Raw genomic sequence first — 22,867 nt, 5'->3', positions numbered from 1 at the left:
ATTTTGGAAAAGTTTGGGATGGATAATACCTCAAGAAAGCTGATCAAACAAACTCTTACTAACACAGTGCCAAAAATTAAATTTATGGGTGAGGTATCTGAACCCTTTACAATCAGAACGGACATAAGACGAGGAGATGGACTATCCCTCTCCTTTTCAATTGTGTCTTGGAAAAGGTCACTCGAGAGTGGAGAAAGTTATTAGCCCAAGAAGAAACAAATGAAGAGTGGTTCAGACTTGGTCCTAAGAACAAAGGGGTGTGCATTGACTGCTTAGATTTTGTGGCTGACCTGGCCATTTTTGCTAACAACAAAGAGTCAGCAGTCAACAAGATAAATAGGCTGTCAGAAATTGCTGAAAAAAGTTAGACTCCAGATCTCTATTCAAAAGACAAAATATATAACGAACATCTGTAACGGACCTGAATGGATGATAACCAACCTGGGAAAAAATCAGATGAGTTAAGAATTTCAGGTATCTCGGTGAAGTCATCCACCAGGAGAATGGATTAAAAGAAGAAGCAATTGCCAGGATGAGGAAGTTAGACCAAGCATACAAACTGACAAAGAATACTTATAACAAAAAGTCTATGAGTATGTGGGCCAAGTTCCAACATTATAATACAGTTGTAAAACCTGAGGGCTTATAAGCATCCAAAACTTTGACCACGAATAGACAAGGTCAAGCTGAGCGGCTGGAAAAGCGTGAGTGTAGGATATTAAGGAAAATCCTAAGGTAATAGATGGGTCGATGGACAATGGCGAATGAGAGCAAATGAGGAATCGTGCAGCAAGACAGAACCTATCACAGCATCCATTACAAAGAAATGATTGTTATTTTATGGTCATCTCATGAAAATGGACGGTGATCGACTATCAAAAAGAATACAGAGTTTCATCCTATCTAAGAAAACGACGCCGAGATGGTTCAAAGAATGTGAAAAAGATCTTAAGCAGATTGGTATCTCAGAGAGAAATTCCTGAAAGGAACAAATTTAGAAGATTGGTGACCAACTACCAAGGTTTTAACATGGCATCAACATCCGAAAGACAGTGAGGACCCTTATCTGAAGGGCATAAAAAGGTACTTCTTAGAGGGGCTCAGAAGATACTGGCAGGAAGTCAAAGCTGGAGCAAGAACAAGACCTGGACACTACAGTGAAGTCGGTTGTTACCACGCAGTCCATAAAGACTCACCTCGATAAAAAAAAAAAATAAATAAAAATAAAAGGCTTTCGATGCAGAAGAAATAGGGGATTGAGAACAACACGAATAGAATAAAGGGGGGAAAACATGAGGAGGAGATGGACGAGTACTGGAAAAACAGGAGACGACAAGGGAAGAAGAAGAAGTGAAGTTATTACATGATGAGAGATGGTGATTGAATTTGATTTGATTCAGTTTTCGTTACATACACCGAAAAAATGAGATGATTCTCAAGGGTGTGGAACATGTCAGAATGTATAACACAAAACATTTTAATATAATGAATACTACCCTGATCATTTGTCATGAGATTGTCAAAATAGGTGAATACAGTACAGTAAACTGGAGAAGCTAATATTTACAGAATTAATACGCTCTCAGAATGAAATATTGTTGTTGTTGTTGTTGTTGTGGTCTTCAGTCCTGAGACTGGTTTGATGCAGCTCTCCATGCTACTCTATCCTGTGCAAACTTCTTCATCTCCCAGTACCTACTGCAACCTACATCCTTCTGAATCTGCTTAGTGTATTCATCTCTTGGTCTCCCTCTACGATTTTTACCCTCCACGCTGCCCTCCAATACTAAATTGGTGATCCCTTGATGCCTCAGAACATGTCCTACCAACCGATCCCTTCTTCTGGTCAAGTTGTGCCACAAACTTCTCTTCTCCCCAATCCTATTCAATACTTCCTCATTAGTTATGTGATCTACCCATCTAATCTTCAGCATTCTTCTGTAGCACCACATTTCGAAAGCTTCTATTCTCTTCTTGTCCAAACTATTTATCGTCCATGTTTCACTTCCATACATGGCTACACTCCATACGAATACTTTCAGAAATGACTTCCTGACACTTAAATCTATACTGGATGTTAACAAATTTCTCTCCTTCAGAAACGCTTTCCTTGCCATTGCCAGCCTACATTTTATATCCTCTCTACTTCGACCATCATCAGTTATTTTGCTCCCCAAATAGCAAAACTCCTTTACTACTTTAAGTGCCTCATTTCCTAATCTAATTCCCTCAGCATCACCCGACTTAATTAGACTACATTCCATTATCCTTGTTTTGCTTTTGTTGATGTTCATCTTATATCCTCCTTTCAAGACACTGTCCATTCCATTCAACTGCTCTTCCAAGTCCTTTGCTGTCTCTGACAGAATTACAATGTCATCGGCGAACCTCAAAGTTTTTATTTCTTCTCCATGAATTTTAATACCTACCCCGAATTTTTCTTTTGTTTCCTTTACTACTTGCTCAATATACAGATTGAACAACATCGGGGAGAGGCTACAACCCTGTCTTATTCCCTTCCCAACCACTGCTTCCCTTTCATGTCCCTTGACTCTTATAACTGCCATCTGGTTTCTGTACAAATTGTAAATAGCCTTTCGCTCCCTGTATTTTACCCCTGACACCTTTAGAATTTGAAAGAGAGTATTCCAGTCAACATTGTCAAAAGCTTTCTCTAAGTCTACAAATGCTAGAAACATAGGTTTGCCTTTCCTTAATCTTTCTTCTAAGATAAGTCGTAAGGTCAGTATTGCCTCACGTGTTCCAGTGTTTCTACGGAATCCAAACTGATCTTCCCCGAGGTTGGCTTCTACTAGTTTTTCCATTCGTCTGTAAAGAATTCGTGTTAGTATTTTGCAGCTGTGACTTATTAAGCTGATAGTTCGGTAATTTTCACATCTGTCAACACCTGCTTTCTTTGGGATTGGAATTATTATATTCTTCTTGAAGTCTGAGGGTATTTCGCCTGTTTCATACATCTTGCTCACCAGATGGTAGAGTTTTGTCAGGACTGGCTCTCCCACGGCCGTCAGTAGTTCCAATGGAATATTGTCTACTCCGGGGGCCTTGTTTCAACTCAGGTCTTTCAGTGCTCTGTCAAACTCTTCACGCAGTATCATATCTCCCATTTCATCTTCATCTACATCCTCTTCCATTTCCATAATATTGTCCTCAAGTACATCGCCCTTGTATAGACCCTCTATATACTCCTTCCACCTTTCTGCTTTCCCTTCTTTGCTTAGAACTGGGTTTCCATCTGAGGTCTTGATATTCATACAAGTCGTTCTCTTATCTCCAAAGGCCTCTTTAATTTTCCTGTAGGTGGTATCTATCTTACCCCTAGTGAGATAGGCCTCTACATCCTTGCATTTGTCCTCTAGCCATCCCTGCTTAGCCATTTTGCACTTCCTGTCGATCTCATTTTTGAGATGTTTGTATTCCTTTTTGCCTGTTTCACTTACTGCATTTTTATATTTTCTCCTTTAATCAATTAAATTCAATATTTCTTCTGTTACCCAAGGATTTCTACTAGCTCTCGTCTTTTTACCTACTTGATCCTCTGCTGCCTTCACTACTTCATCCCTCAAAGCTACCCATTCTTCTTCTACTGTATTTATTTCATTGTTATGCACTATTAATAAATTTATGTTATGCACTATTAATAAATTTAGCATACACAAAATACCTAATATTGACTGTTGCAACCAAGTACTGTCAAAACTTAAATCTAACATATTTTTACTTACGCTGGCCTAACAGTCTCTGTTAGGATATTCATCTGTAGAGTAGAAGGCATTGCCTATCAAAAAGTCATTCAAACTCTGTTTAAACTGTGCTTTATCTGAAACCAAGTTTTTAATGGTTGCTGGTAATTTATTGAAAATGTGTGTTCCTGAATATTGGGCCCCCTTTTGGACCAACATAAGTGATTTTAGGTCTTTATGTAGATTGTTCTTATTCCTAGTATTGATAATATGTATTGAGCTATTTGTTGGAAATATAGATATATAACTTGCATCAAATTTCATTAAGGAGTAAGTATACTGAGAAGCAATGGTTGGAATTCAAAGTTCCTCGAATAGGTTCTACACGATGTTCTTCAAAGACTGGTCCCAGATACTCCATTGCACCATTCACCGAACCTGATAACCCCGAGCCGTCAGTAACAAAAATTAAGTCTTGCTTAAGAGATTTACAGCACTACATGCACTTGTTACCAAAGTCTCATTTACTTTTAGAGCTATCTGTTCCACTTCCTTTTTGGCCCCACTTCTCTCTGTCTCCACTATATCCCATACAGTTCTTATTTTGTTGCCCGATACAATTATCTTTTTCTCTTAATAAAGCTACTTCGATTTCTGGATTACTTGATTCAATATTTTGCAGTATTCTTTGCAATGCATTACAATTCTAATATCAGAAATGTTCCTAGGTAGTAGATACAGTCTCCTTTTTGCCCCACATGATATCTTTATTCCTTGTGTAATCCATGGTTTATCTTTTGACTTCTGTGTGATCTGAGTTACCTTTAGGGGAAAACAATTTTCAAAAGAGGAGGTAACTTTATTAATAAATGCTTTGTATTTTCCATTTGAGTCAGGTAAACATCTCTCCAGTTCATGTCTTTGAGCAATTTCCTGAATTCCTCAATTTCTGGCTTATTTATTATCCTCCTGTACTCAGATTTAATATTTTTTTATCCTGACAAGTTTCAACATTTAACACAAGATGCTGCACGTCGTGATCAGATAGTCCATTTACTATTGGTTTTGTGATATGACTTTTTTCCCCTAGATTTGTTCATAAAGATATTATCAATAGCAGTCTCAGAGCATTTACATATCCTAGCTGCAAAGTTCACAGTAGGAACTAAATTGAATGATAGTGTTAAAAACACCAGCAACCACTATTTCCTCTTATTTTTTTTTTACACAAGCTATTCCTTTCGCTTTGTGAAATGAAGCACTGCCTAGTTCCAAAACACAGGACTACTATGACAAGGTGAAATGTTCTCAGAGTGCTACATGTATGATAGTAAATGTAATCCGCACTATAGTTGTTTTCTGAGTAGTTATGCTGTGTGTGTTTCATTCAATCAGATGAAATGGAATAAAATCATCAATTTATTTATTTTGGCTCTTTATCACCAAGATACATTCAATGTTGGTTGAGGTTTATCTTTTGAATTCACTCCAGTGTAGATTGTCAAAATTTTATCAGTTGTCAAAGTACTTGTAACACAGTTTCCGAATTTACTGCCATCCAGGAAAGTCTCCCACTCAAATTATTCTCAGAGACTGAGAGCTGGCTGAAACCCAGAGTAGAAAGCTCTCACATATTTAGTGATTAATGGAATATATATCGGAAAGGCAGGTTAGACACTGTAGGAGAGGGAGTGTCCATTGTCTCTACTGAGGTCAAAGCTGATTGTGACAGTGAAGTTACCTGGTTGCCCATAACAAGTCTATGTGAAATCACGTTAATTAATGGATGTTTTAATCATCCACCCGGTTCTGCTATGACAGTTTTGGAGCCATTCAAAGAAAGTCTACAGACAGTAGCACGTAAATACCTAGATCATGCAATGCTAGTTGGAGGTTAATTTAGCCTACTGAGTATAGATAGTAGCCTATGGCTTTATTTCAGGGGGTGCAGTCAATCTTGTGAAGCACTTTTGAATGTGGTTTTCGAAAATTGTCTTGAGCACCTAGTTTGGCACGCCACATGCAATGGAAATATCTTAGACCTTGTAGTTACAAACAGCCCAGATATCATCAATGACTTCAGCATAGAGATGGGGATTAATAATCATGATAACATCATAACAACTAAGACTACAAAAATTAATAAATCAGTCAAGAAGGCTAGGAAAATGTTCATGCCAGAAAGAGCAGATAAGCAGATGTTAGCATCTCACTTAGACAGAACTGACATCACTTAGTTCCATTAAGATGGACGTAGAGAGATTATGGTCAAAGCTTAAATAGATCGTGAATTGCACTCTCAACAAGTCTGTACCTAGTAAACGAATTATGGATGCAAAAGAGCCACTGTGGTTTAACAATGAAATTCAGAAAATACTGAGGAAGGAAAAGCTACTGCACTCTTAGTTCAAAAGAGAATGCCAAATGCCAACAAGGAAAGGTTACTACCACTGTCATACCTCAGCAAAAGATCTGGCTGAGAAGCAGGGGAAATTATTGTCCTATGTAAAATCGCTAAGTGAGTCAAAGTTTTCCATCAAGTCACTTGACCAGTCTGGTGTGGCAGTAGGAGATAAATGTTTTAAATTTTGCATTCCAGAAATCATTCATGCAAGAGAATCATATAAACATACCGTCATTTGACAATAGCACAAAGACACCTAACAACAATCACCACAAGAGGTCAGCGCTAGCACAAGTTGTTCACATGATATTCGTTGGACTGTTGCCTGTAAACACATGCCATGTCAGTGCTCTTGGAAGAGAGCTGTGGCAGTGACACGGCTCTTTTGTTGTTCCTGTGTAGTGATCTGCAATGACGGGATGGTACAGGAGGGTGGGGGGGGGGGGGGGGGGGGTCGAGATTCAAGCAGTAATTAAGAACTTCATAAAGAAAGGTATGAAAGCGAAGGACATTCATGCCGATTTCCAGAATACACCAGGGGACTCTGCTCCTTTGTCTTCAACTGTTGCCAAGTGGATAAATGAATTTAAATTTGGTCAGGAGAGCTTAGATGATGATCATCCATGAATAGGTCAGCCAAGATGTGTCACTACTCTAGAAATCATTGCAAAAGTGCGCATAATGATCAAGGAGGATCACCAATTTAGAGGGCATGAAATTGCTCACGCTTGCCAGATGTATCTGAAAGGTATTCACAAGATGGGTGCCGCGACTCTTGACGCTGGGTCAAAAACGCATGAGAATGGACATATCACAACAATGTTTGGCCTGTTTTAGGAGAAACAAACAAGATCTTTTGTGCTGGTTTGTGACCACGAAGAAACTTTGTTTTACTACTATACCCCAGAGACAAAGCAACAATCAAAGCAGTGGAAACATGCTGAATCTCTGCCGCCAAACTCCTTCAGCGGGGAAGGACTTGGCGTCAGTGTTCTGGGATGCGCCACCAAATTCTTTCAGCGGGGAAGATCATGGCATCAGTGTTCTGGGATGAGAAGGGGATTCTGTTTGTACATTGTCTCCCCACTGGGCAAACAATTACTGGAGAATACTATGCTAACCTTCTGGACAAATTATAACAAAAGGTATGCGAAAAAGGCCAGGTTTAATAAGGAAGAAAGTCATCTAGCATCAAGCCAATGCACGCTCACACGCGTGTGCCATCGCCATGGTAAAATTACACAAACTAAGGTATGAATTGTTGCCACACGTGCCTCTTCCCTAAACTGAAAATTTTTCTTTGTGGATGAAGATTCACTTAAATGAAGAATTGGTAGCCTGAATTGATAACTATTTTGTAGGCCTGGAGGAAAATCATTGTCGAGATGGGATCAAGGTATTGGAACACTGTTGGACCAAGTGAATTAATCTACAAGCAGGGTACATTGAAAAACAAAAAAGTTTCAGTGACATAAGTACTTTTTTTCTATTCTGTTTCAAGAACTTTTCAAACCACCCTCGTAAGCATCCCTGACACCTGAAATAATTAAAAACAAATAAGTCGCCAGTTGCAGATGGAATCTCAATTTGGTTTTACAAAGAGTGCTATATGGCACTGGACCCTTACTTAGCTTGTATTTATTGTGAATCTCTCACCCAGCAGAAAGACCTAAGCAACTGGGGAAAAAAATACAGAGGCGTCTCCTGTAAATACGAAGGGCGAAAGAACAGACCTACGAAATTACAGACCAATCCGTAACATCAGTTTGCTGCAGAATTCTTGTACATATTCTGGATTTGAATCTAATCAGTTTCATGGTGACCAATAAGTTTATGTCCACAAATTAGTACAAAGCATCACTCATGGGCAACTCAGCATGCTCTTTTGTCATACGACGTCTGTTCAAAAAATTCCAGAACTTTGTCCACAAAATTTTCTATGCTTATCTTTTAGTTACTATGGATTGTCTCCTTCGAAATACTCTCCTCCACAATTGATACACTGCTCCCAATATCATTTCCACTTCCAGGAGCAGTCTTGACACACCTCTTGCTGGGTCGCATAAAGTGCCGTCTGCGAATTTTCTTTTATCTCATCTACCATTGCAAAACTTCATCCTTTTCAACTTTGGAAATAAAAAGAAGTCTGCAGGGGTCATACTATTCTCACATGGAACATCTCATTCTCTTTTGTGAGATCCAAAAAGTTTTTTTGGTTTTGACTCATGAGCCGTGGAATGAACTTGGCGGCAACACAATGCATTCCAAGATGCTGTGTCATTTCATAACATGATCCAATTGAAATGTTACATTCTTCTACAATCTCTCGGACAGTGAATCTTCGACTGGCACACACAATTTCGTTGACGTTCCTGACACAAGCGTCATCAGGGGACATCTAAGAGCGTCCTGAACAAGGATCATTTTTGACTTTTGTAAAGCCATTTTTAAAACGTGTGAATAATACGTAACACCGAGTATGGCTTAAGCACTCATTGCTATAGGCTCCCTGCATCATTTGGTGTGTCTCTGTAAAGGTTTTCTTGAGTTTCACGGAAAATTTAATGCAGATGCATTGCTCCTCTAACTTTGCCATCAAAAATTCACAAACCCAGATTCCATATTTCTTGATTTCCGAGAAGCATTTGACATAGTGCCTCACTGCAGACTTTTAACAAAGGTACAAGCACATGGAATAGGTTCCCAGACATGTGAGTGGCTCAAAGACTTCTGAAGTAATAGAACCCACTACATTATCCCGACGGTGAGTGTCCATCAGTGACTAGGGTATCATTAGGATCGTTCCAGGGATGTGTGCTAGGAGCGCTATTACTCATATTTTCTATGTGCATAACTGATCTGATGGACAAAGTGGACAGTAATCTATGGTTGTTTGCTGATGATGATGTGGTGTATGGAAGGTGTCATTGTTGAGTGATTTAGGAGGATAAAAGATGACTTGGACAAAGTTCCCAGTTGGTGCAATAAATGACAGCTAACCCTAAATGTAGAAAAATATAAGTTACTGCAAATGAGTTGGAAAAACAAATCCATAATGCCAGAATCCTGCATTAGTAGTGTCATGAATGAAGAAGTCATATTGTTTCAATATCTGGACATAACTTTGCAATGTGATATGAAATGGAACAAACTTGTGAGGGTCATGGTAGGGAAGGTGAATAATCATCTTTCGTTTGTTGGGTGGATTTTACTAGTGTGGCTCAGCTGTGATGGACATCACATATAGGGTGCTAGTGTGATCTCTTCTTGAGTACAGTTTGAGTGTCTGGGATGCGCAAGGGGTCAAATTAAAGCAGACATTGAGGTATTTCAGAGGCAGGATACTAGATTTGTTAACAGTAGGTTGAAACAACAACATACAAGTATTATGGAGATGTTTCTGGAACTCAAATGGGAATCCCTGGAGGGATTTTGAGGAACACTGTGCTGACTGCAGAACAATTCTGCTTGCACCAACATACATTACGCATAGGGACCACGAAGATAAGAGACGACAAATTAGGACTCATAGAGAGGCATATAGACATTCACTTTTTCCCCACTCGATTGGCAGATGGAACGGGAAAGGAACTGACTACAGTCAAATTAAAATTACTTGATAGATGGCACTTCAAACGCCAATAAGAGTTGTCAGCGTCACACTTGAACTGTCTGGTGTTGCCAAAATCCACCAAAATTGGCCAGTCACTTCCAATTCCTGGTACAGCATTCTTTCTTGATGTATTTGTATCCCGAATTATGAGCCCGACACTTTTATTATGTATTTCATGACACATGATAACTACACCAAAAACAACACACATTAACAATGCTAATGAAAGACACATATTTCATTCATAGCACTAACCAAACACTACTGAATAAATCAGCACAAGGTGTAATTCAGTATCATACTTATAGTTATCATATTCACAGAGCTCATCTTACATTAGATAAGCTTTTCACTACACTGCGTGAAACTGAAATTTTTAAGGTTGCAATTCATAGTTGGAACTGGGTCACTACATTCACATATATAAATACTTCATGCAGTGCTGTGGCATAGCACAATGGTTGGCAGATTAATCTAATGTGTAGCATGTCGTAGGTTTGAATCTCATCAATGTAGCAAAATTTTTAATTCTAAATCTAACCAAATGAGTGTGATTATTATTTTCATTCAATTAATTGGTTTAAATGTATTTTTTTATTTTTAATACTTCGCTGCATCATTTTTCATCATTGTTTTGACTGTTCTATTTGGTCTTATTTTTCATCTTGTCATTATTTCTTCATTTGGAATCTGTCTCAGTCATCTATAATCCACGACTAAGGGCCCACACGGACTGTTCACTGGTTTCAAACATGGCAGCATGTGCAGCTAGTTTAAGGATAGTTACAGGTAACAAATGACACGGAGAAATTTCAATTTGCTTTCAGCCCTGAAATTGAGTTTTTGTTGTCTTGAGTTTACCCTTAAGGGTTAGCTTTAATCGCCATGAACAAAGCGATAATGATATTAGTACTGCTGCAGACTGTTGACCACAATTTTCTCAGCTGGGTTAGGACACAAGTTTACAGTCAGGGATACAAAACGCGTTGTCTGCCCCAGTTCAGTCACTGGTCACTTTAAATCAATAGTCAACAGAGTATCCAACATTTCTGACATACCTTGCACCAGCCACTAGAAAAATTGCTCTGTGTTAAACATTTAACATAATTTGTGAAGTGAGCCGCTTGTTTGTTGTCACCTGTAACCAAACGGTAGCTGGTAGCCAATGTGGCAACATTGTTGCAGCAAGTGATTGATGTCAACATCAAGTAATTTTATTCAGACTATTGTAGTGAGACAGGGTACCTTCAGCCATGCACCATATGCTGGCTAGTGGAGTATGTATGTAGATGTGGAATCAGTCTTTCCTTCTCATCCCATCTGGAAAGTCTCCCCTGATCTGCAGTTCTGGGTAACTTTCTCAAAATCTAACCTTTTTCCTAGACCTATCCTTCACCCCTCTTCCTTCCACTTCAACCCTTCTGCCTGAAGAATGAGCTACTGGCTCTGAAAGCTCGCCTAATTATAATCTTCTTTTATGTGTGTGTTCTGCCGCCACTTAGCGAGTAGATTGTTTATCTATCCAATTCAATTATCATGTAATCAAAAGCTGCATTTAACACGCCAAGTCTCTTTTACCAATCATTTTTAATATGTCCTACAGAATGTGCTGTCTATCCTGTCCTTTTTTGAGATTACTGTTTTGCTGTACTTTTCTACAGGCATCATCTTACTTATTAGGAGTCAGTTCATTCATGTTGTTGTTGTTGTGGTCTTCAGTCCTGAGACTGGTTTGATGCAGCTCTCCATGCTACTCTATCCTGTGCAAGCTTCTTCATCTCCCAGTACCTCCTGCAACCTACATCCTTCTGAATCTGCTTAGTGTATTCATCTCTTGGTCTCCCTCTACGATTTTTACCCTCCACGCTGCCTTCCAATGCTAAATTTGTGATGCCTTGATGCCTCAAAACATGTCCTACCAACCGATCTCTTCCTCTAGTCTAGTTGTAGAGCTGCATGTCCTCGGGAAAAATTATGGCTGTAGTTTCCCCTTGCTTTCAGCCGTTAGCAGTACCAGCACAGCAAGGCCGTTTTGGTTAATGTTACAAAGCCAGATCAGTCAATCATCCAGACTGTTGCCCCTGCAACTACTGAAAAGGCTGCTGCCCCTCTTCAGGAACCACATGTTTGTCTGGCCTCTCAACGGATACCCCTCCATTGTGGTTGCACCTACGGTACGGCCATCTGTATCGCTGAGGCACGCAAGCCTCCCCACCAACGGTAAGGTCCATGGTTCATGAGGGGAGTTCCTTCATAGTCAACAGTTAAGGAATGGGTGGCTGAATTCATATGTGGCATATGTCTGTAAGATGACTCATGAACAATTTCCTAGAATTACAATCAAATATGAAAATGCTGAGAAAGAACACAGTGTGATATTGCAAGATCAGTAATTAAAAAGATGTGCAAAACAGTTGATGCCGTGGCTGTACCAGAAAGTGAGTGGCATATCTGTTGAAGCCTCACTACAACCTAATGTGAAAAACAATTTGGGACAATCTGACACACAACTGATTCTATGCACCAATCTGTTCCCGTGGATGAGAGATGACCGAAATGAAACAGCAGTTGCACAAAAATAGCCAAGGTGACTTCATCGGAGAGAAAGAGTGGTCATTGTTTTCTAGGATGCAAAAGGGATTTGTATTTTAGATTAGCTTGCAAGACTGAAACAATACCTCACAAATACTATGCAAGTATTCTGACTCAACTGGATGAAAAAATATGGAGCCAAGACCCAGGGGGAAAAAAAAAAGTTTATCGTCAGTGAAATGCATATGGTCACAAAGGCACTTTCACAATAGGAAAACTGGGAGTTTCAAGTGTGAAGTCTTCAAATATCTATTCCATTCTCCAATTTTTTCACATTCTGACTTTAGCTTCTTCTTCTTTTCTTTTTGTATGAATGATTCACTTAAGACTATATGCGTCACAGCTCAAAATCATTTTGTGAGTCAACAACTGGATATGTTTTCACTGCTCTGTCTCTTGTAACTCCGTTGGACATGGAGGTAGCAAATGAGGATATAGGATGTCCATGACATACTGCTGTGCTGTCAGAGTGACCTGAAGTCATATCCGATGCTGCCCCACACGCCCTCTCCCTATGTCGTTGTCATACTGACTGACAACTGCAATCGCGGGTCTTGCAGAATGTGACTCACTGCTGATCACATGACAGGTGCAGGTGTGAAAGGGTTACAATGTGCTCGGTGTACATTACAGCGATTCTCCCATGGGCTCGTCAGACACGGTCAACTGGAAGCTTGCTGACAAGCACGCCGCCCTTACGTTCCCAAGCAGTCCAACATGGGGCCACTACCACATCTGAATGTCTCACAAATCTGCATATTGCATAATTCAATCAGCCTGGCAAATGGAGACACACAATTAGGCCCCTTCAAATTTTGTTACGTGCTGATAATGCTGACTCACAGAAGTACAGGGCATCTGTGTCCTTCACAGGGATCACTCAACATCTTACACTCTTCACATCTCTTATAGCTCCTACCATTCATGGTAACAATCCGAGACACAAACAAAGCTAATGCAATCTGGTGGCCTTTGTATCCATTTCAGAGAGTTGCGACTCTCATAATTTACCACTGGTATGCACACTCGTGAAACTACGTTGCTTCAGGGAGCTTCCCTTTTTTTTCTTCAAGCAGTTTAGTTCTTTGAGTCCATTTTTCTTGTAGCTCAGAATAATTATTTTATTGTGTAGCAAACTTACAGACTAACATTCTGCTCTGAGCTGTCGGAGTTGGCGGTCATGTGTGTGTGAGGTGTGCTTGCTTGTGTGAATGAATGGTGTGTATTTCTATTTCTTTTTCTGATGAAGGTTGTGGCCAAAAGCTTATGTGTAAGTGTCTTAACTGTGCCTGTCTGCATTTTAACGTGCCATCTTTATGGTAATTAGCACTCTATCTTTTCCTACACTGCTGATATTCCAACCTGGAGTTTCCATTGTTTGAACTTATGGTCTACTGTTTTATTTTGCAGTGCACTTCTACAAGTGTAATACACAAATGTTGCCTTAGGAAAGAGTCACAATAACATCCATGTCTACCGTTTGCTATTTTTTACGAAATAGCATGTCACACTCGAAATTTAACTTAGCCAATGAAATAAGTTTGAAGATTTATTGTGTGTAAAAGACACTATGGCCCACTGTGTGGGAAATGTGGGAAGTTCTGTGCAGAGACGGAGTTATCCACAGACGTGGTAAGTCTGGGGAGCTATACGGGTGTTAAAACATCGCCACCTGCTGGGATGAGGGGCCACTTACTCTGTGGTGACACTGTGCCAGCAACGAGCTCCACCAATTGATTAGCACCACACATGACAATGACCAACCAGCTGCTTCTCTGTGCAGAGATATAAAATTTATCGATTTTGGACGTCGGGTGACAATCTGTCACATGGAGAACAATGTTTACTCTGGCAATTTTAACACTAATCTAGTGTTCTGCAACATATTAATGTGAAATGTTGTCTATGATGTTGAAGCGTGTAAGTTAAACTGATATCTGAGAATTTGTTGTTTTTGTGGCACTATCTGGAAAATGACCTCTCTTGCAGCTCCAAGCATAAATGTCAAGTGAAGAAGAATAATTAGCACAGCACACTGGAACCGAGTAGGGATCCGGTTTACTGCTCGGCCACTAAATTAGCATATTGTGAGTACACCAGAATAGACGCTGTACACACTTGCATATACTACATACACAAGTACAAGCATCGATCAAGCTACTGTGAAACTGCACTCTGTGTGACTCATCACTACATCAGAATACTGTAAATGTAGTGATTCCAATTTCTTAAGGTCTCTTCCTGTTTGTTTTCATCAGTTGGATCTTATTTTTCAAGTATGTGGGAATCCAATGAGCTGCCTGTTTGGAACATTCTTTCTGTATGTCCCACAAGTTGGATTCTTTGGAGACACATTGTAACAAGAGTTTTTAGGAATTTGCCTGGAGATTTCACGCTGGGTTCTGTGTGATGTGTTCCATCTTTTATTCTTGGGCCTAAGATTTTTACTACAATTTTACATTCTTCTAATTCAGTTTGCTGTTTTCATGTCTTGTGTTGGACAAAGAGTCTCTCTCATGCATAAAGAAATTCTAATTTGATCACTGTTGTACAATGTTAGATTTTAAAGTTCCAGGAAAAATACTTTTAGTTAACTGAGAGACAGTTTGTATTTTCTGAAGTCTGGATTCTATGGCCTTCTTTTCATTATGATGTTCAGTGGTCTTTTTCACCTAATTATTTAAACTCTTTAACACCAAATACTATGTTGTTGCCTATATAAGTTCAACTAGTGCCATTTTGGTATCAGCCAAGAATTTTTTCTCCAGGTGAAATTAGTAGTCCAATTTTCCTAGCTTGCTCCCTTAATATTTCAAATTGCTTTAGGACATCAGTAATGTTTTTGTCAATTAGTATTATGTCATCGGTATAGGTTACACAATATAATTCTATCTTTAAGTTTACGTTCTAGTCAGTGTAATAGTGCACCTGCTCTTCTCCATTACCTTACAATTTTCTTAGGGGCATAGTTGAATAGCAATGTGATATGCCATCCCATTTTCATATTCTTATGTCTGTCTTAAATTACACTGCTTGAAAAAAAGTGAGACACTCAGAAGGTGGGGCGAAAACAAATTGAAACATAGCGAATTTAGAGGATATGTGATGTTATTTCAGTGATAACAAAACAGAGTCAAATTTACACAGAACTTATCAGTTTGAGCCCACTTATCAATACAGCAATGCACCCTGTCTGGCCTGGACAGTGCGGGAGGATGTCGTAAAGCTGCTGCATACCCTCCTGAGAAAGGTGATCCACAACTGTTGTAACTGGACATTGCAATCATGGATACAGGCAGTGGGATGGAGTTGACGTCCATGTTGGTCCCATAATGTTCTATCGGGGACAGATATGGGGATTTTGCTGGCCACCGGAGTATATCAACATCACACAGACAATTTAAAGAGACACATACTACATGTGGACAAGCACTGGCCTGTTGAAAAATAGCACCACAATACTATTACACACTGCTGTACCATCAGAGTTCCCTCGGCCATTACAAGCCGTGACTTGAAGTCATACCCAATGGCTCCCCACACCATGGGACTCCTTTGTGACCCCCCCCCCCCCCAAAAATGTGGAAGAATGGGACCTCTCCCAATCTCCCCGGGTCACTGTCAAACTTCTCCACGATAGTCATTTGGAGCAGTGCAGGACTGGGACTCATTAGTGAACATAATGTGACACCATTCATTAGCAGTCCATACTTCTCGATCATGGCACCACTTCGCATGCAGTCATTTGCTTGAGTGTTAATGGCAGCCTATGCGCAGGATGGCAATGCCATAGTCTGGCTGCTCCTAGCTGTATGACACAGCATGTTGCAAGGAGTCTATTACAGTGAACTCCTGTTTATCCGAAATGATCAGGACGGTGGCCGGTTCCGATAACGAAAATTTCAGATAAATCAAAGTCCCCCTGTTTTCACATGTGAACACTCCAAATTGTGTCAATATTGCGAAATACGATCGTAAAACGTGCGTAGGGTATGTAAAATGTTTCTGATACAGTTGCAAACAACCCTGTACTTTTTTACTGAAAAAATTGTGTTGACATGTTAAAAAGGCACCAAACTATGATTGAAAACTCAAAGTTTTTAAATGCTGTATAACAAAGCTCGTTTATTTTGCATTCTTACAGAAAAAAATCTCCCTTATTTGGCAGCAGGAAAAAACAGGAGTTTTAATTTTATTACCTGCTCTTTTGAATAAAAAATAAACTACTGAACAAAATTGTGAAACAAATCTAGAGATTACTCAAAGGAACGAAAAGTCTGTCTAGAGGAACTTTCAAGAAAATTAAAAAAAAAAAAAACCTTTTAAGTTATGGACATAGAAGTTCTAGGATGCTTCATTAGAGTTTATTTTTTGGTAACGAAGTCACGAATGTCTTTTTTGTTTTTTTGTTTTTTTGCTTGAGAAACTATTGCTGCAACAATACATCTCCACCATTGAAATCAAACTATTTCAGGATAAATCGTCTCCTCCTGTTGGCTGATGTACTCCAGGGCAGTTTGGATCACTTCGTAACAGAATGTGTGAGGAATATTTTTCTCTGATTCATCATCAGAAACATAGTGTTCTAACGCTTTATGATCGGTCACAATTTGGACGATTTCATCCTCAGTCACATGAAAAAATGCCATTTTCCATCCACTCTTCAATGTCTTCGAAGTGTGTGTCTTTACAACCAGCTTCTCCAGTAAATTCACCAAAATTATGTCAGCTTGAGTTTCGGTATTGCCTCCTCCTTCCCACCACTTAGGTTGCCTTACGATCTAAGAGTTTTTTCCAAGACCTAACAAGAGGAACTGGAGGAATTAGATTCCAAGCTTCAGCAATCAATGAATAACACTTAAAACATCAATTTTTTTAAGAGCTTCCACAAAATCATCTGCAGCATCAATCACACCTATTCAGTATTCCAGCATCTTGCGTCTGTAATGTTTTTCTATCGCCTCAAGAATACCTTGGTCCATCGGTTGACATAGAGATGTGACATTTTGTGGGAGAAATACAACTTTGATATCCCCATCTTGCAGATCACCTGGGTGATAAGGAGCACTGTCCACAAGAAGTAGCGCTTTTCAAGGAAGTCCATTTCCTTCCATGTAATTTACTACAGCTGGAACAAACTCTGCCTGGAACCACTCTCTGAAGATGGCACTGTTCATACATGCCTTAAGACTGATTCGTGTACCTCAGTGGCAAAGCTGGTTGGTTGGTGTCTAAATGCTCTTGGTGTTTTGGATTTGCTAATTAAAGTAAGACACAGTTTATGATTGCCAGTGGCATTACTGCAAGTGAGGACAGTAAATCTTTCTTTGATTTTTTTGTATCCGGAAGCCATTTCTTCTTCTTTAGAGGCAAGGGTTTTTGTTGGCAGCATTTTGTAATTCAACTCAGTCTCATCACATTTGTAAAGTTGATTGCCAGTATAACCTCCTTTGTCAATGATTGTGTGCAGTTTCTTCTTAAAATCAGCGTAGCAGCTTCATCCCCAGATAATGATTTGGCACTGATGGCAATTTCATGAATGCCATGCCGCTTCTTGAAACAATCCTGCCGGCCATTACTTCCGAGGAATTCTTGCTTCTTTCCTTCAATCAGCTCACCAGCTCATTTTGACAAAGTAGAGGACGTGAAACTGACACATCTTTGGCTCTTATTTATTCGTGCCACAAAAATAATGCCTCTTCTAACTGAGGATGTGCACCTTTTCTCATTGTTTTTCAAGATTTCACTGCGCTGCCCAATGCTTGGATGGAACAAAATTTTTCAATTCCTGATCAATTTGTCTTCCGATCAGTAATTGTACTCCTACTCTGCAGCAACTTTTGTGGGTGGCTCACCAGCATCAATTCTCTGCAAAGTGTGAAGCTCTTTTTCCAACAAGATCACATTCGTTTTATGTTTTGTGCCCGTAGTCACGTTCAGTGTTCTTTTTACAGACACTCGACTGAGTCCTTTATGGTTTTTGGCCCCTTTTATCTCTGGACACTTTAAGGCACATAGTGGGAGCACAAAACCTCAAATCAGAAACACACAGATGCAAAACTTGACAACACTCGAGATGCACTAGACAAACTTTTGATTTTTGAAACCAGGCTGTGGCAGCCATCAAATGAAAGCATTCGATACATCTATGCCATTTCCTCTGTTCTACCCAAGCCCACGTGGCAACACAACAGGGTGTTGTACGTTCACTGTTAAACACTCAGCTTTGATGTACCGACAACAAGTGGAAAGTGTTAGGCGGCGCACTCTAATTGTCGGTTTCGACAGGGCTACGTTGCGCTGCATAGAACAATACTGTATGTACTGTACTTCCAAGGAGTTCCAATAGATGGCTGTGGCATACGAATAAGAAACACACTAGAGCTTCAACCAACACATGCACGAATTGATGATACTTGGACTTTTGACACGCACCAGTGCACTGATTAGCAGTAGATTGCCAAAAAACACTAGCAAATGCTTGGCTCCAGGTGCATGCAAATTGAAACTTGTCAAGCGTCAATCTAGCTAGCCAAAAGTGTAGCTGCACGAGAGTTTATTGTACTTGTTCTCAGATGGCAGTCACAGACATGAACAGATTACAATGTACTCAGTACACTACACAGTGATGCTCCCTTGTAGCGGTCTGATGTAGTCAACTGGAAGATTGATGATGAGTATGCCCTTACTTTCCAACATCAGGCCACTGTCAGATCCAAATACTCCAAAAATACAGATGTTGCAAGGTTTAACCAGGCGACCAAATGGACATCCACAATGAGGTTTCTTTCAAACTCTCATCAGATAATGCTGTCTCACACCAATATGCAGCACCTTCATATCCTCCAGAGTGATGATTCAACATCTGACGCTATTCACATCCCTTATATACCACACGATGCTTGCTAAACAGCAATAAAAACAAAGAACACTAATGAATAATCAAGGAAGAGACAGACTGTTACTTACCATAAAGAAGATACCTTAGGCTGCAGATGGGCAGAATTAAAAGACACTTACACAAAGCTTTCAGCCACAGCCTTCATCAGTAAGTAGTAATCTGTCTTTTCCAACATTGTTGATATTCCTACTGGAGTTTCCATTGTTTCAAGGACACTGATGCTTTTCTGTGAGTGTTTCCTTTATGATGTTTTCTGCATTTTAGCTATTTTTTAAAAAAGAAAAAAAAAAGAAAGAAAGAAAAAAAAAAGATTTGTTGCTGGAAAACTTCTGAAGTCCAATAAAGGAGTTACAACAGCCATATATGATTATCTGGTGGACCTTGCAGAACCAAATTCTAGGGCTGAAATGTACTGTTGACCAATGGGCATTAATCAGAATGAATACTAAATAAAAAATTAAATCCAATTTTACACAAAAAACTCAGGTTCTATCACTGTTGTTTTTCGTTCTATTTTGCTCTTATGTTTGCTATGACCTGTTAAGCAGAAATTTTGTTTCTATCTATAGAGTTACATTTGCTGTAATGTATCTTACCTGCATGTTGTTTCTTCTTTCTTCTCACTGCTGCCCCAATCATGGCAAGCAAGTCATCCTCACTGCATTTGCTTTGTATTGCATCTCTGAAACAACAGTTAAAACACCCGTTAAACAGTACCAGGCCAACACCACATAGTGAAATGTTGGTACACTAAAAAGGAAGAAAAACTTTGCAGAAATCTTCAACAGTAATCTTGTAGTCTGCAGTAGGCAACAGCAGGATAACAAACCCACTGGACAAAAATGGGAAAGTCATGATAGAAGTTACTTTTATTTTTATAAATAAACAGGTATCTTACACAAATGCTCAAGAGTATACATAGGATCTCGGGCTGAAGAGGTGGAGCAGAAACTGACATTAGTTTTGTTGAAGAGGGAGTAGTGGAACACAGCACAATTTCTTGCAAAATGAAGCCAAATTTATTGATAAACTGTTAATTAATTGCCAAGCTCACTAATGTGACCATTTTACAACAGGTACTTACTGCTTGGAGTATATGTGACTTTTCAGGCTTGCCTGATAGATCTGTTGCAAAAACACTTTGGGTTCCCCACCAGATAACATTATGCAAGTCCCTCCCTCAATATTTCAGTGACACAACGTTTTGGCATCTTCAGGTGATGGTGATTTCCACCATCACTGCTGCAAGATGGAACTGGCAATTTCCACATGACAGCTTTGAAATTTATCATGTGGATGACTATGACCATCATATTTAGAATTCAGAGGATTTCATAGAATACCTGAAGATGCTTAAACTAGAACTTTCAGATCTTTTAGTTAGCTCAAATGTTATATCATTACTTGCAAAAGTGCCCTGCAGCCCTCATTAGAGGTTATTAGCAGCAAGTTTGAGAAAGAAATTGTGGTGCTGTTTAAAAATGTGCATACCTCATCCTATTTCTTATGTAACACCAACTACTTTAATCAAGTGGACAGTGTTCCCATGGGAGATCCTCTATTTCCCTTAGTAAATATCCAACATTCCTCCTTCTGGCAGAATGCTGAAGAGACATTTGTGGTGTGGCCCACATAATACAGACACTACCTATGTTCCTGCAGCATTTGCACTCGGTCCATCTAAATATTCAGTTCACTGTGGAAGTACAAAAAGATAGCAGCTTACCATTCCTGGATGTCACGGTTAGGAGAAAAGCTGACAGAACACTGCGGCTTAGTCTCTACTGCAAACTGATACACGCAGAGTTATATTTGCGGTCCAAAAGTTGCCATCACCCTCCACAATGTGGTAGTGTCTTACACTCCCTGGCACATAGAGCACACGTGATCTCAGATACCGACAGTCTGCCTGGTGAACTGTAACACCTAAGAACAGTGTTCCAGCAGAATGTTTATTCTTGTAAACAGATTTGCAATGTGTTCTGAGCAAAGCAAGTTCAGTGTAGGGATGTAAATGAAGTTACTTAGACAAGCACTGCAAATGGCTTTCCTACCATATTTCAGCGGCATGTTTTCAAAAATAGAAAGAATCACTAAGAGAAACAGAATCAAGTGCGTTTTTTGTCTACCAGCAAAACTAAGGAATTGTTTGTGTTCAGTTAAAGACAATCTTGACCTTAGAAAACACAGATCATATATAAGATCTGATGCCATTATGGGAAATCTTATATAGGGCAGACACCTCACATTGTGCAAGAACACTGTGTTCAACAGCGCTGACAAAAATGCCACCCAGTAAATTAGTGGTAGCAGAGCACTGCCTGAATACAGGGCACCACATGTTTCCCAAGAGGACTGAAATTTTATTCTCAGGATCATCACTCTAGGATTGTGTTTTTAAGAATGAGGCATGTATCCATACGGTGGGCAATCTTACCAACAGGAATATGGAATTTTGACTAAGCACTGCCCAGAATCCAGCACTGACTGCCATGAAATTAAAACAGTAGAAACCAGATCCTCCGATGTATGACCTGATGCAGCACCTTGCAGAGAGTTAATTCAGCGTTTAACCACACGAGTGTCCAGAAGTGCAGTCATTGCCCACAACACATAAGCAGAAGGCTACTATGAATGGCATTTCCATCCAACTGGGAGTGCCTTCGTACTCCTGCTTCTAGCCTGACAAATTTCAATTCTGCTGTGCAAATATCACCAGTCACATCTTGCAGCAGTGATGACAGGACCCACCACTACCTGAAGATGACGAACAGTTGTGTTGGTGAAATATTGTGAGGCTTGCACAAAGTTATTCAGTGGAAAATCTGAGAAGATTCGTATACATTATTTTTCTGTGACGCAGGTAATGTGCAGCCAAATGTGATAATTTTCTGCATTTGCCTTTTTGTACATTTCAAAATACCCCAAAAATTGGCGAGAAACACTGAATATATGACATAACCAGATGACATACCCCACAGCATGTGCAGCAGTTGGGGTTGAGTGTAAAGGAATGATTGAGCAGTGCAATACTTTCATTTGAGCAAACAGAGCAAATTTCGAAAACATTTTGTAAATATGATCTGTTGTAAATGTAGATGTTACAAAATGATTGTCCCTGCTGTAATCAAGCAAAAGCAGTTCTGATTTTGTGTTTTTTGCTTCTGTCCTCTTTTTGTTTACAGACATTAGTTAGTAAAGAAAACATAGGTCATTTAATGGCAATGATGCTATTCTGAAGTTTATACTCATCTACTTTTTATGCAATACGGTAGGTTTTGATTTGTACTGTACTTTGCAAGAAATCAAGGAAACTGCAAGATCGGTAAATAAAATAATAAACTTCAATATAAATACATAATTGTTAAACACAATGAAAAAATACTGCCTGCCATATGCAAGACTCAAATCCTGAACGCCATCACTAAAGTCGCACATGTGTGTCCGTAGCCACAATGATATGAATACTTGACTTGGGTTGGGATGATCAAGTGTGACAGACCGAGAGGCTCTACCACTGCAAGCATGACAAGGTACATCATCTGGTGACATTTATCATTCACTTTTGACACATTTCCCAACATTTGTATCGTATCCAACATTTGTGATCCCATGTGTCTTGTATTAAATTACTTGTCTCAGGGTCATCTACA

At 39.5% G+C, this 22,867-nt stretch overlaps 1 protein-coding gene across 1 annotated transcript in view; it reads right to left on the bottom strand.

Moving 5' to 3' along the window:
- The window catches only part of LOC124555028 (molybdenum cofactor biosynthesis protein 1-like), a 148,149-nt gene that overhangs the window by 4,432 nt on the left and 120,850 nt on the right, over nucleotides 1-22,867 (bottom strand). The window contains exon 7 of the mRNA XM_047128783.1: nucleotides 19,811-19,896. Coding sequence (XP_046984739.1) covers nucleotides 19,811-19,896 — 86 coding nt within the window. The remainder of the gene's footprint in view (nucleotides 1-19,810; nucleotides 19,897-22,867) is intronic.

This window comes from Schistocerca americana, chromosome X, assembly GCF_021461395.2.
Source record: "Schistocerca americana isolate TAMUIC-IGC-003095 chromosome X, iqSchAmer2.1, whole genome shotgun sequence".
NCBI classification, from domain to species: domain Eukaryota; kingdom Metazoa; phylum Arthropoda; class Insecta; order Orthoptera; family Acrididae; genus Schistocerca; species Schistocerca americana.
This window is presented reverse-complemented; position numbering and strand designations above follow the sequence as displayed.